The sequence below is a fragment of the Leptonychotes weddellii genome, chromosome 13, assembly GCF_054177405.1.
Source record: "Leptonychotes weddellii isolate Sample4059 chromosome 13, ASM5417740v2, whole genome shotgun sequence".
Taxonomy (NCBI): Eukaryota; Metazoa; Chordata; class Mammalia; order Carnivora; family Phocidae; genus Leptonychotes; species Leptonychotes weddellii.
Window position 1 is genome coordinate 36,918,424 of NC_138381.1, and position 15,167 is coordinate 36,933,590.

A 15,167-nucleotide genomic window follows, 5' to 3' on the forward strand; every position below is an offset into this window, starting at 1 on the left:
TCTGAATGTCTAGGGGTAGGGAATCAAACTTTATTTGTTCCTGGTCCTAATTACCATTAATTGAATATTGGCAACTCACTATACCTTCTTTCTAATACACTATTAAATATCCTGAAAGTATGCATACCTGTTTTTTGGTTTTGGGGTTTTCTTTGGATGATAACCTATTCTGCTTGATCATAGTTCCTCATCTCTCTGTGTCAATATTATATTCTTGCTTTATCATTTTTCTTAACCAAATCTTTCTCATAATCTTTTTTTTTTCTTAATACTTGCGCCATTTTATCCAGACTTGTCAAGTTCCCATAGTAATGCATGGGATTTTTATTATGATTTGCATTGCTACACCTAGGAGTTCTAAGGCTGAAGATGGATTGAAATGAGTTGGGATCCAAATTTTATTTTAGGTTTAGTCATCATTTTAGGTTAGAAATCACTAATTGATAAACAGTTTGCTTGGAATTCTATACGTAAGAATTTGCTAGAGCTTACTTTCAAAAGGGAAGATTCTGGCTACTCTGGTTAAATTGAGATCAGTCAGTACGGGACACCAAAATACTCCATTTTTATGATTTTACTAGCTTATAATTTTCATTGTACCGTATTACGATGGTCTTTGTAAGATTGGTAAAAGTAGGGGCGCCTGGGTGGCTCAGTTGTTAAGCGTCTGCCTTCGACTCAGGTCATGATCCCAGGGTCCTGGGATCGAGCCCCGCATCGGGCTCCTTGCTCAGCGGGAAGCCTGCTTCTCCCTCTCCCACTCCCCCTGCTTGTGTTCCCTCTCTCGCTGTGTCTCTCTCCCTTAAATAAATAAATAAAATCTTAAAACAAAAAAAAAAGATTGGTAAAAGTACAAATGTTTTTTAAGTGCAGTACTTCTCAGATGACATATTATGTATAGAGGCTTACTTTTAGACTTCTTTCTAAGCCCCGTCTCTAATTATATGACCTTGGAAAGTTTCTTTTCTTATGAAATGGGGTAAGTTGAACCAGATGATGTATGATTTTAAATCTATTTAACTCAGTAGTTTTAAAATTTGTTTTTTATACTGCTAGTTCTGTACTTAATTTTTCTTCTTGTATACCATAATGAATTTTTAAAAAACTTGAAGGAATTTTTTTTTTTTTTATTTGAGAGAGAGAATGAGATAGAGAGCATGAGAGGAGGAAGGTTCAGAGAGAGAAGCAGACTCCCTGCCGAGCAGGGAGCCCGATGCGGGACTCGATCCTGGGACTCCAGGATCATGACCTGAGCCGAAGGCAGTCGCTTAACCAACTGAGCCACCCAGGCACCCGAGCCGTTAAAAAACTTTATTGTTATAGATGCAGTTCTCCTTGAAGAGGGTATTTTAACAGAGGACCTCTTACTCTACATAATAACTGGTGTTTTGTTGATTAAACAAAAAAGCTTGTAAAGTGAATAACAAAAAAACCACAATAGGTCCATACCCTAAATATTTTACCTTAAGAAAACATACAAATGTACACATTTATTCACTATTTTGAAGGGGGGGGTGGATTTAGGTCAGAGGCCTTTTCTGTGAGTTCTTTGTATTGGTACAGGTTTCCTAATATGAATTTTGTTTGTCTTTCATGCATTCACCCACATCCATAAGTTGTCATTTTAAGTTTCCAGTTTTGGTTTCATTGGAGTGAGAATCTAAAGATCGTTGTTAAGCAGTTTAAGTACAATATATATCTAGAGTAGAGTTTATTTAAAAATGAAAGCAGTACTTTCAGGCAAAGATAGAAGCAGTTTACATAATAATTTAATTAAGCAAGTTTGGGAATAAATAGTAACTCTTGATAAGGAGAAGAAGGAGGGCATAGTAGAAAGCCTCAAGTCACTAATGCTCACTTCCTTAAACATTACTCAGTATTTTCTACTAAGATGCTAGAGAAATTGGTTAATCCAACAAACCACAGTATGAAGTCAGTTAAAAAGACCTTTTATTATATTTGGGTCAACAATGGTAGACATTAATATTGGTAAGAGATTTCATGGAATATTCCTATTTCTAATATCTTATGTCAGAAGTATTTTATACAATTCAAAGTGTTTAAGGGAGTAGTGAAAGAAGTGACCAGTCTAGTGTCTGATGAAATAATCTCTTAAGATGTGTTTACCAAGACAAGAGTGAGGATGAAGGTCTACACATGGTGCATCACTGTTCTGCTAATTCCAGCACCCTTCCCATTTTATCAATGCCTTAGCCTTCTTGATGGTATTCAGGTGTCTGTGTATTTTAGTGTGTCTTTTTGGTACTCTTTCAACTGTTTTTGACATATCATCTCAAAATTTATATTCCTTCACAAATTTTAACTTATTTGACTAAGTTTATTTGACACTGGCTAATCAGTACATACTCAGTGTCTTTAATATAATCCTATGCCTGTTTTTCTTCTAACCTATGTTTTAGATTTCTACATTAATTCCTTATTTTCTAATACCTGTTTTTAAAGCTTCTGATGTCCACAGAATTCATCTTCTTCCGTAAGACTATGGCCATAGTGAATTTCCATTTAAATTTAGATTAAGAAACATAGGTATTTCCGGTGGTGGCTCAGTCGGTTAGGCGTCTACCTTCTTTTCAGATGATGGTCCCGGGGTCGTGGGATCAAGCCCCGAGTCAGGCTCCCTTCTCCCTCTCCCCGCCCCCTACTCGTGCTCTCTCACTCTCTCTCAAACAAACAAATAAATAAATAAAATCTTAAAGAAACATAAGTATTTCCACTGGATTTTAATAACTCCTCTGGGACTGCCAGCCATAACTTGATTAGAACCTTTTTTTCCTCATACTTGTACTTTTATATTCCTCCTTTCTTAGATACTGTGCGTGTACCTCTGACATTTACACTTAAGCATCTTTTAAATGCAAATAACTTACTAGGTGATTTTGTTAGCCCATATTTCTACCTCTCTAGTACAACTTCACATTCACTTATCTGAAATCCTGAGGCCAGATGTGTGTTGAAAATCATTTTTTTATCCTTAATTTTTAGAAAGTGTGTGTGTGTGTGTGTGTGTGTGTGTGTTTATATCCAAAGTGTTATGTAACCCCTTTTGGGTTTGTGGTAGCATCTGGAAATCAAGCACATTAATATTGCGTGAGTGAACCACATGAATGTCTGACTGAATGGGAAAGGGTATAAAACGCCTTTGTTAGATCAGGTTTCATTCCCATGTGAGTTACTAAAAGTTTGAGGTTGTTCAGAGCTTTTTGGGTTTTAAAATTATGGATATGGAATCATGGATCTGTACATTCTTCCCTTTTAAGATCTCTGGTGTATCTTTGCATCTTAATGATGTATAAAAAATAGTTGAATTATTTTTCAAGTTGACATTGATAAGGGCTTTTCAACTGATAATCATTTAATTTACATAGCCATGTTAAATTACTTGTAACTTGTCCATAGTCTACACAGTTGTCAAAGTTTTGTTGATAGCTCACTTGTCACTGATGTTTTATTTTTAATTCATAACTCTGCAATCTGCTACTGAATAACATTGGTCTCTGTCTCATCTTTTCTAAAATGGAGTTGTTAATTGCCATATATTCAGGGAGATATCAAAGAGAATTAATAATTGTAAACCTTTCGTAAAGAAATACAGCATCTTAAATTGTTTTTCACTAGAGGTTCAGAATTTTTAACAGACAGTATAATAATATTTTTTCCCTCCAATGCAGGTGTTCTTTATACATTTTCCTACAGGGCTCCTCTGTGGAGAAATCCGAAAAGCATATGTAGAATTTGTCAATGTCAGCAAATGTCCTCTTACTGGATTGAAGGTTGTTTCTAAACGTCCAGAATTCTTTACTTTTGGTGGTAACACAGCTGTTCTAACACCACTAAGTCCCTCAGCTTCTGAGAACTGTAGTGCTTACAAGACTGTTGTGACAGATTCTACCTCTGTATGTACAGCACTCATATCGTCAGCTTCCTCTGTAGACTTTGGCATTGGCATAGGGAGTCAGCCAGAGGTGATTCCTGTTCCCCTTCCTGACACCGTTCTTCTGCCTGGAGCTTCAGTTCAGCTACCAATGTGGTTACGTGGGCCAGATGAAGAAGGTGTCCATGAAATTAACTTTTTGTTTTACTATGAAAGTGTGAAAAAGCAGCCTAAAATACGGTGAGTATTATAAAACTTTCTTGATTTAACCTCTGTGTTTAATGTATGTGCACAAATTCAAATAAACATTTTGATATTTGTTAACACATGTCATTGTTTCTTAAGAAATTATGCCCTTCCAAATTATACATGATGTTTATATTTGAGCTTGTCCCTAATATAAGTTCTGAGTAGCCAAAAGTAGAAAAAATGAGGCTACCTTAATCTTTTTAGTGGCTTCTGTCTATAAACTTCATGATTCTTTGATACAACTAAGTACTCTGGCCAAAGTTACCACATAATAATGAAATTCACAGGTACCATTTGTATATGAAGACAACCTGCTATAGTCATCCTGTTTCAAGAAAATTATTTTGTTTTACCTTTCCTTTTCTCTTGTGCCCTCTCGTGACCCCTGAGAATGTATGGGGAAAAAGGTGGTATATATTTGTAGAATAGATGATTAGGGTAGTGTTATAATGAGGGTCACTGAAGAAATCAAACCTTGGTGCTCACGAGGGTCGGTGGCCTATATATTATTAAACAACATATTATTTTATTTATAATAATGCCGTTGTCATTTTTATAAAATTAACTAGGAATAATTGTGTTACTCCATTTATTAATGGAATATTTAAAATATCTTCTAAGACTTACTGTGAGGACAAAATGATACAGTACTTATAAGCATGGGGACATTTTAGATGCTCAATAAATATTAATTCTCCTTCAGAAGACAATAGAGCATACTCTGACCAAGCAGTCAGGGAAGGCTTTGTGGAATATAGTAGTGGTGAAATGAGCTTCCAAAGAAAGTAAAGATTTCAGAATTTGGATATCAAGGGGGATAGGCAAGAAAGTAGTGGGTATTTCAGGGAGTACCTATATATAAATGAAGATTTGTAAATTAGGAAATATAAACCGAATATAGTTAGTTTGGTCACGGTGTAAAATATGTGTAAAAGAAGTAAAGGGGAAACTATTAGAACTAATAAATGAATTCAGTAGAGTTGTAGGATACAAAATTAACATATAGAGATCGATTGCATTTCTATAGTTCTATAATGAACTATCAGAGAAATTAAGAAAACAGTCCTATTTACAGTTGCATAAAAAAGAATACCTAGGAATAACTTTAACCAAGGAGGTCTTTTACATTGATGAAAGAAATTGAGATGACACAAAGAAATGGAAAGATATACTGTGTTCATGGATTGGAAGAATTAATATTGTTAAAATGTTCATACTACCCAAAGCACTCTACAGATTCAATGTAATCCCCATCAGAATACCAATGGCATGTTTTACAGAACTAGAACAAAGAATTCTAAAATTTGTATTCAACCACAAAAGACCCCAAATAGTCAAAGTAATCTTGAGGAAGAAGAATAAAGCTGGAGCTATCATGCTCCCTGATTTCAAACTGTACTACAAAGCTATAGTAATCACTGCAGTATGATACTGGCACAAAAATAGACACAGATCAATGGTACAGAATAGAGAGCCCAGAAATAAATGTATGTGTATGTGGTCAATTAAATCTATGACAAAAGAAGCAAGAATATACAGTGGAGAAGATCATTTCTTCAATAAATGATATTGGGAAAACTGGACAGCTGCATGCAAAAGAATGAAACTGGACCATTATCTTATACCATACACAAAAATAAATTCAAAATGGATTAAAGACTTGAATGTAAGACTTGATACCATAAAACTTCTAGAAGAAAACATAGGCAGTGAGCTCTTTGACATTCATTGATCTTACCAATATTTTGGGGGGTCTTCTCAGGCAAGGGCAACAAAAACTAAAACGGGATCACATCAAACTAGAAAGCTTTTGCACAGTGAAGGAGACCATCAGCAAAACAAAAAGACATCCTACTGAATGGGAGAAGGTATTTGCAAATCATGCATCAAAAATATATAGAGAACTTACACAATTTAATATAAAAAATTAAAAAATGGACAGGGGATCTAAATCCACATTTTTCAAAAGACCTACAGATGACCAACAGGCACATGAAAGGATGCTCGGCATCACTAATCAGGGAAATGCAAATCAAAACTACAATGAGATATTACCTCAAATTTGTCAGATTGGCTATTATCAAAGACAAAATAATAAGTGTTGGTGAGGTGGTAGAGAAAAAGGAACCCACATACACTTGGTGGAAATGTGAATTGGTACAGCGACTTTACGGAAAACAGTATACAAGTTCCTCAAAAAACTAAATAGAACTACCATACGATCCAGCAGTTCCAATTCTGGGTATTTACCTGAAGAAAACAAAACCACCATATACACTCCTATGTTCATTGCAGTAGTATTTACAATAGCCAAGATATGGAGGCAACCTAGGTGTCCCATCTATCAGGATAAAGAAAATGCGTCATGTGTGTGCACACGCACACACACACAAATGTTACTCAGCCATAAAAAAGAATGAAATTGTGCCATTTGTGATAACACGGATGGACCTAGAGGGTATTATGCTAAGTAAAATAAGACACAGAAAGACCATATTTTTTCACCTATATGTGGAATCTGAAAAAACAAAACAGAAACAGACTCATAGACACAAGGGAGAAGCTGCTGGTTATCAGAGTGGGGAGGGGGTTGGGGGTGCGGGTGAAACAGGTGAAGGGGATTAAGAGGTACAAACTTTCTAAAGTAAGTCATGGGGATGTAATCTATAGTATAGGGAATATAGTCAGTAATATTACAATAGCTTTTTATGACGACACGGTAACTAGATTTATCAAAGGGATCATTTCATAGTGTATACAAATACTGAGTCAATATGATTTATCCCTGAAACTCCTAGGACATTGTATTTCAGTTGTACTTAAAAAAAAAAAAAAAGAAATTTAAGAGGTAATATTAAAAAAGAGTAGTAGTAAAGGGGAGTTAACATTGAAATGTAAAAAGCTCTATTGTGGAGGGCCTTCACTGCCTGGTGAAAGTTTGGGGTTTACTTGATAGGGGATCAGTTGCTTTGAAACCACTGTCAGAGAAGTGGCATAATCAGGACATTGCTACCTGAAAATTATTTTCATGTGCTATACTGATGAGTTTGGTGAGCAGACATGCCTAGAGTCTGAGAGACCATTAGTTTCCTTCCAAACTGAGAAGAAAGAATTTGAAATGAAGTTATGCTAACTAGATAATTTTACTGTATTATATTCTTTGTTTTTGTTTTAGAGTACAAATGGTCATGAGAGCAATTAGGTTTTAAAAGCTTTGTTTGGAATTAGAGAATCATAACACATGGAGAGGTTCTTCCATTAAATTTGCAATTTTGTATTTCTTCAGTCACAGAATATTAAGACACACTGCAGTTATTTGTACCAGCCGATCTTTGAATGTACGAGCTACTGTCTGCAGAAGTAATTCTCTTGAAGATGAGGAGGGCCGAGGGGGCAATATGCTAGTCTTTGTGGATGTGGAAAATACCAATACAGTAAGTTGATTTAAAACTAAATTTTATTTTTAATTATATTAAAGTGTTTCCTTTGTTTTTAGGGAAGGATTTTTTCCCCCACAAGTTAGCGTAAGGTAGGAATTTAGGAATGTTCATCTACAACAGTGTGAAAACATCTTAATTTTCCATTAACTTTGTAATTTTTTTATATATATATTTAAGATTTTATTTATTTATTTGTCATATAGAGGGGGTGCACAAGCAGGGGGAGCAGCAGGCCAAGGGAGAGGGAGAAGCAGGCTCCCCACTGAGCAGGGGGAGCCCGATGCGGGACTCGATCCCAGGACCCTGAGATCATGACCTGAGCCGAAGGCAGACACTTAACTATCTGAGCCACCCAGGCATCCCTAACTTCATAATTTTAAGTCTAAAAGGGACCTGGTGGCATTAATATATTCGTATGATATATAGCCCCATATGTGAGTAATTCAGTACCACAGAGATCTAATAAAGTGCTTTCTAGTCTCACCATTGAGAATCTATTGATATAACTAAATTTACAAAGTTGTGTTAGGATTTCACATTCCATATTAACTTGATAACCTTCACTTACACATTTCTGAGAGTATCATTTTCTTCATATAAAGCATTTCAAACATTTTACCATTCCTGTATAAATACTCTAAATATAAAAATGAATATTAAAGAAGGGAATTGAGATCTCATGATTAAAATAAGATCTTAGCTTCAGGTTGATTTAGTTCAAATACTTACTTGAAGTGTTATTCTGAATGTCCTTTGCTTTTGGCTTCATAAACTTGTAAGGTTGCTTCTTTTTAAGATATTTGGGGTTTATATGCTAATACTTTGCTGATCTTCAACGAAAGTAACATTTGTAAAAATAAGATTTTAAGATTTTATTATTATTTAAAGATTTTATTTATTTGTCAGAGAGAGAGAGCACACAAGCAGGGGGAGCTGCAGGCAGAGCGAGAAGCAGGCTCCCCGCTGAGCAAGGAGCCCCATGTGGGACTCGATCCCAGGATCCTGGGATCATGACTTGAGCCGAAGGCAGATGCTTAACCAACTGAGCCACCTAGGCGTCCCTAAAATTTTAAGATTTTAATAATTTCAGGAGAATAAAAAATTATGTACAGTTTAACTTTATGTGCATTGGCTGTATATTGGGATTCTGATTTGTTTTTGTTGTTTGTTTTTGCCTTAGTGAGAATGAGATATCTCAGAAAGATTAGAAGAAATGAAAATGCTACAGTTTTGATTCAAAATTGACAACAAGGGGTGCCTGGGTGGTGCAGTCGGTTAAGCCTCTGACTCTTGATTTAGGCTCAGGCTCTGCTCTCAGGCTCCAAGCTCAGGGCAGAGTCTGCTTAAGTTTCTCTTTCTCTCTCTCTCTCTCTGCCCCTCCCCTTCGTGCTTGCACACGCACTCTCTGTCTCTTCTCTCTAAAAATAGATTAAAAAAAAAATTGATAACAAATACTGTTTGGTCTAGTAAATACCACCAGTAACTCATTATGATAGGTTCTAATAACTGAATACCTTTCAGTATTTTAAAATTTGCCACTGGTGTACATTATAGTTAGATACAGTTTTTGGATAGAATGTTGACTTCTCTGTTTTAAGAACGTTTAAGGAGAGGGTGCCTGGATGGCTCAGTCAGTTAAATGTCTGACTCTTGATCTCAGCTCAGGTCTTGATCTCAGGTGGTGAGTTCAAGCCTGGCATTGGGCTCCATGCTGGGTGTGGAGCCTACTTAAAAGAAAAAAAAAAGAATGTTTAAGGAAGGATTTAAATAACTTAAGCTTTCTGAAATGTATATTGTTTATTTCAAAATAAAAATTTCATCTTACGTTAATCAGTACTTTGGTAGCAGTGTCAGAATATTGTTTTCATTAGAACACTCTAAGTTTGTGCTCCTAAATCCTGAACGACTCTTATTTCTTTTCGATAGAGTGAAGCAGGTGTTAAGGAATTTCATATAGTACAAGTATCAAGTAGTAGCAAACACTGGAAGTTACAGAAATCTGTAAATCTCTCTGAAAACAAAGGTTTGTGACTTTTTCCTTCTTCATAGTGAATTCTCACATCTTCATTGCTTGATTTTTTTTTTCAGAGTAGTACTATAATATCATAAGATTGTTGGCACCTTTTTAATAATTAACTTTAAAGCATTCAGTTGTGTTTTCATTAGTGTATTTGTGAATCAAATTACCTTTCTTAATTCATTCTTTCCCATTTTTTATTTCCTTCCACATCTTTCTGTCTGCATTTTCTTTAATCAGTTGGAAAATCAGTGCCTGAGGACATGATCACTTTCAAAATTTCAAACAATGCAGAAACACATGGACTAGAATATGGAAGGTTCTTTTTGTTTTCTTTGCTGTTTTTCTGTGTATAATGATACCTCTGTAGTGACTGACTTTTCCATGTATTTCCGTACCTAGATAATGCTCAAACAGAAGAATATACATACTTGTGATATATATTGACAAATTGGTTTCCAGAATATTTCTATCAATTTATTATCCTGGCAGTAATATGAGAATGCCAAGTTTGTAAGAGTGTAGTGAAGCTAGCAAAATGATATTTGCTCTTTCTGGAGGATTGTACAGTATATTTCAAAAAATATAAAAATGTTTAAACTCTTCTTTAGTCTTGGTAATCCTTATTTTTGGAATTTATACAAAGGAATTAATTCAGAATACATGAAAATCCATACATTGAAAACAGAGCAGTGTATTGCAAGTTATGTTTAGTATGGAAAAATTCAGTGTGGATTTAATGTAAATTATAACTCAGACTATTTTTTAGTCATTAAAATATGTTAACATTTTTAAAATGTTTACAATACTGAGAAAATGCATCATAGCACAGTATGTGCATATAATATTGATATAAATCATACATATGAAAAAATACTGAAAGGAAATGAAGAAATGATAGAGTGGTGGGATTGTGGGCTCCCTGGTTCCCAGGTTCTGATCTTTTAAACTTTTCTGTTTAGCTGTAATGTCACACACACATTACCCCAACATGTATTTCAAGAAAATTGAATTTCATCCTTTTTAAGAGCTGAAATTTGCTTTATGGAGATGAAAAGAAAGATTTTTTCATTAAACATTATTTATAATTGTGAATTATTTTTCAGTTTGACTAAGGAAGCTTGAATGAGTAAGGTTTTACTGTGTCATAAGCAGCTAAGAAAGATCTTTGAAATTTTTTCTTTTCTTTCTAGATGCCAAACTTGCCAGTAGAGAGAAGGGAAAATTTTGCTTCAAGGCAATACGATGTAAGGAAAAAGAAGGTAAATTCATTTTATTTTTACACTTTCCTAAGGGTCATTTTATATTTCATGCCAATGATATTGATTAGTTTGTTTTCCTGTTTTTCAGTTGCCACACAGTTCTCAGAAAAATATACCTTTGCAGATATCATCTTTGGAAATGAACAGGTATGCAAATGAGCACAGTAGCATTTGATTTTAAAAGTCACAGTTTTAGAATATCTGACTATTTTGGCAAAACTATTGATTTAGTAATCCCCAGAATCTTTTGTGGATGAACATGTCAACTTTATTGGGTTTTGCAACTTATCTTCATGTTTCAAAACAGAGCAGAAATGCTATATGGATTATACCATTTTAATTAGTAAACTAACTTCCTTTTGAGAGTATCACAGGTAAAAAGTATAATCCTTGGGATTAAAAAATGAAACCGGATTATACAAGAGAACCTATTTATTAGGGAAAGTGGTCACAGTGGAACATAAAGATGATAATCGTCTGGATTTTGGTGTATCATATGGTTCTGACATCCAAATAATAAACTTTTTTGTGATTTTAAATATGTTGTCTAGGACAGTGATAATCCAACTTAATTATTTGTAAGAATCACCTAGAGCAGTGGTTTTCAAACTTTCAGAGACTGTACATATGAGTATCTGGGGCAAGAGCAGATTCTAATTCAGTAGGCCTGGGATGGGACCTGAGAGTCTAAATTGCTATAAGTTGGGGCACCTGGCTGGTGCAGTCAGTAGAACATGTGATTCTTGATCTTGGGGTCATGAATTAAAGCCCACATTGGGCACAGAGTTTACTTAATAAAAAATATGCATAATAAATTGTTATAAGCTCCTAGATGATGTTGAGGTTATCAGTCTGCAGACCCTATTTTTGACCTAGAAAATTTTGTAAAAATGAAGGCTTTGTCTCCTCAACTCTAAAAATTATGGCTCATTACGTCTTGGGTGGGGTTAGGAATGTGCCTTTTCAACCAGCTCTGCAGATAATCAGAAGAGGTGATCTGGTGATCTGCTTTGAGAAATACTGGACCAAGGGTGTAAAATTCCGTGTAGTTGTGCCCTGTTACTGTTATTATTGCTACTGTTTCAGTTACTGTTTCTTCTTTGTGTTTTTTTCTTTGATAATCCTAGACATTCTTACACTTTTGCATTTCTCTTATCATTTGCCTTCAACTGACACATTCTTTGTGGCTGTCTTTTGACTACTTGAAGAAATAGTTACTTAGAATATCTCAGTGTACCAAAAGCCCAGTAATTCCCAAACAATGTGACTTTTGGCAGCACTATGCCTCTTGAGTGATTGAATTTAGGTTTCATGATTTCAGTTGTTTGTTCTGTTCATTTCTTTTTGAAACTTAAAATCTTTAGAGACATAATTAAGACCCTTAAGTTATATTAAGATTGTAATTTTTATTGTATTTGTTGCCAAATAATTTTGCATAGGAGTACTGAAGAAGGCAGAAACAAAGACATTTTCCCTTTTGACGAATCTGGTTGAATAAATAGAACTCACCAAGCACTACAGGTTACTGAGAAACCTATAGGGACAATTGTTTACCAGAAAATAGTTCACTCTTAAAGGGGAAAACATCTGTTTATTAATATTTAATAATTAACTTGAAACTTAGCATCTATGTAATATAGCCTATAATGCAGGGAATCTTAAGTATAGAGATTTTACTATGAAACACAGTATTCTGTGAAAGGAAATCCTGTAGTTCTGATTCCATTTAAAATTTTTTTAAAAATTCTTTTTTCATGTTCTCTCCCTTCAAGTATAAAAACCATATTAAGACCAGTAATTCCATTTGCATTCTGTTTCATTGGACATTGTCTAGGGTTCTAAGTATTTGAATGAGAAATATTTCTGTTATTTTAATAGTACAAAGAATATTACTTTTCAATAATTTATTTTTTATGCATTTTCTTAGAACTACCCATTATCCTCCCTTGATACTTGGAAGGTCAAACCTAATGTCATGGCAGTGTAGTTTAATTACTTTGAGATAGTAGCTTTAAGATTCAGGGTAATGTGTACCAAATATTTTAGGTGTTTAACTGTCTTCGTGTGTTTTACAGCCTCCCTGTACTGACAAATTGACAAGAAATTATTGAATAAGCCTTTTGGTTATATAGAAATATATAGAGAAATATAAATTTTGGTAGGGTATATTTAGTTGAAAACATTTATGTAGATAAATGATTTTCTTTTAACAGATAATAAGTTCAGCAAGTCCATGTGCAGACTTCTTTTACCGAAGTTTATCTTCTGAATTAAAGAAACCACAAGCCCAGCCATCTGTGCATGCAGAAAAACAGTCAATAGAGGATGCTGTGAGATTAATTCAGAAGTGCAGTGAGGTGGATTTGAATATTGTTGTATTATGGAAGGTATGTGTTATTAAATTATTTCAGCAAGCCTTGCTTGTAGATTCTTCAGCCTTAAGCTAAAGAACAAATGTAAGCTGGTATTATATTTTTTCTGTGTAAAATTTTCGGTTTCAATATTTAAATTATTTTATAACTTTTTTTAACAGTTCCATAATGACTTTTTAAATCTTTTTTTTTTTTAAGATTTTATTTATTTATTTGAGGGAGAGAGAAAGAGTGTACGTGCATAAGCGGGAGGAAGGGCAGAGGGAGAGAAACAAGCAGACTCCCCACTGTGCAGGGAGCCTCATGGAGGGCTTGATCCCAGGACCCTGAGATCATGACCTGAGCTGAAGTCAGACACTTAACTGACTGAGCCACCCAGGCGCCCCCCAAAATGACTTTTTTTACTTAGAGAAAGAATTCATTCAAATTAGATAACTTTCTTCTTTGTTACTACCGTTAGTTCTTAGTGGTACTGAGAGCATTGTAGATATAGTAAGCTCCATGAAAATAAGTATCATTATTAAACTCTTTATTATGGGCATTTTCAAACACCAGAAAGAGAAAAAATAGCACTGTGAACCTTCAGGTACCCATTACTCAGGCTCCATAGTCATTAATATGTTGCTATTCATTTTTCATCTATTCCAGTAGCCCCTCTCCTTTGTTTTATTTTTACCTTCCTTTATTTTTTGCTGTAGTATTTTTTTAATAACATAATATTTTATCTGTAAATGCTTCTGTATTTACTTCTAGCAGATGAGGACTCTCTTATATAACATAACCCCAGAGTATTTTTTATCTCACCCAACCAAATAACAATAATTTTGAATTATTATCTCTTTGTTGGTTTGTTTTCAGTTTTTCCAGATTATTTGAAAATATTTTAAGTTTTTATTTTTTTAAAGATTTTATTTATTTGAGAGAGAGAGAGAGAGACAGAGCACAACAGGGAGGGGCAGAGGGAGAGGGAGAAGTGGACTCAACTCTGAGCAGGGAGCCTGATTCGGGACTCGATCCCAGGACCCTGAGATCATGACCTCAGCTGAAGGCAGAGGCTCCACAGACTGAGCCACCCAGGCACCCTGAAAATATTTTAAGTTTTTAAAAATCACATCCAGATAAGATCCACACATGGCAGACCAGAATGAGATGGTTTAGACTTTAGTCTTCCTTAAAGTTATTTACTATAATACAGAGGAGGCTTGTTTCTCACAGTGCACCCTTTTGTATTTTATGCATGTATTATAAGAATTTGTAATTATATATAAATTATGTTACATATAATATATAATAAAATTACATATTATTTTTTAAAAGACAGTTCTACAGTGCAATTAAGGATCTTGCCCTAGGATATTCACCTGAACAGGGTGGAAAGGTTTGATTTTATGTTGTTTGAAACAAGGGCTCACATAGAGATATGCCCATAGTAGATGATCAGTACATGTATTTTTAAATTGGTTCAGACACTCTATTCTTTTTTACTACATCACACATTTTCTAATAAACCTTTTTAAAACCAAGGTGGCATGAGTTTTTTTTTCTTTTTTTGCATGAGTTTCAATAAAATTTAAACAAAATGGTACTTTAATTGATTTAGGTGTATAATAATAAAAAGATCAGTTTCCCATTTTTAGCTTGAAATCAAATCTTCTTGAAGCTTAGGAGCAAGAGGCTTCTATTTTCAGGCTCAGTGGTATTGCCCCTTAATGCAAGCCAACCACTCATTAAATGTATACTAGACCCTTGAGGTATGTGGCTGCATTCCAGATTTCTGCCATGTAACAATTTGAAATATTTCTGAGACAAGATTTTGAGTAATGTATCTGTACTCTGTATTAATTGTTAAGTCCACAGTTTGGCTGGGGGGCAAACAGCCCTGAATAGCAGCCCACTCCTACTAGTATTGCTGATTACATGAAGAAGAAAACTAAG

At 34.5% G+C, this 15,167-nt stretch overlaps 1 protein-coding gene across 1 annotated transcript in view; it reads left to right on the forward strand.

Annotated features, from left to right (window-relative positions):
• TRAPPC8 (trafficking protein particle complex subunit 8) overlaps positions 1-15,167 on the forward strand; it is a 65,112-nt gene that overhangs the window by 36,718 nt on the left and 13,227 nt on the right. Inside the window, exons 15-20 of the mRNA XM_081802537.1 lie at positions 3,690-4,132; positions 7,428-7,575; positions 9,508-9,604; positions 10,792-10,860; positions 10,949-11,007; positions 13,074-13,247. Of these exons, the coding sequence (XP_081658663.1) occupies positions 3,690-4,132; positions 7,428-7,575; positions 9,508-9,604; positions 10,792-10,860; positions 10,949-11,007; positions 13,074-13,247 (990 nt within the window). The remainder of the gene's footprint in view (positions 1-3,689; positions 4,133-7,427; positions 7,576-9,507; positions 9,605-10,791; positions 10,861-10,948; positions 11,008-13,073; positions 13,248-15,167) is intronic.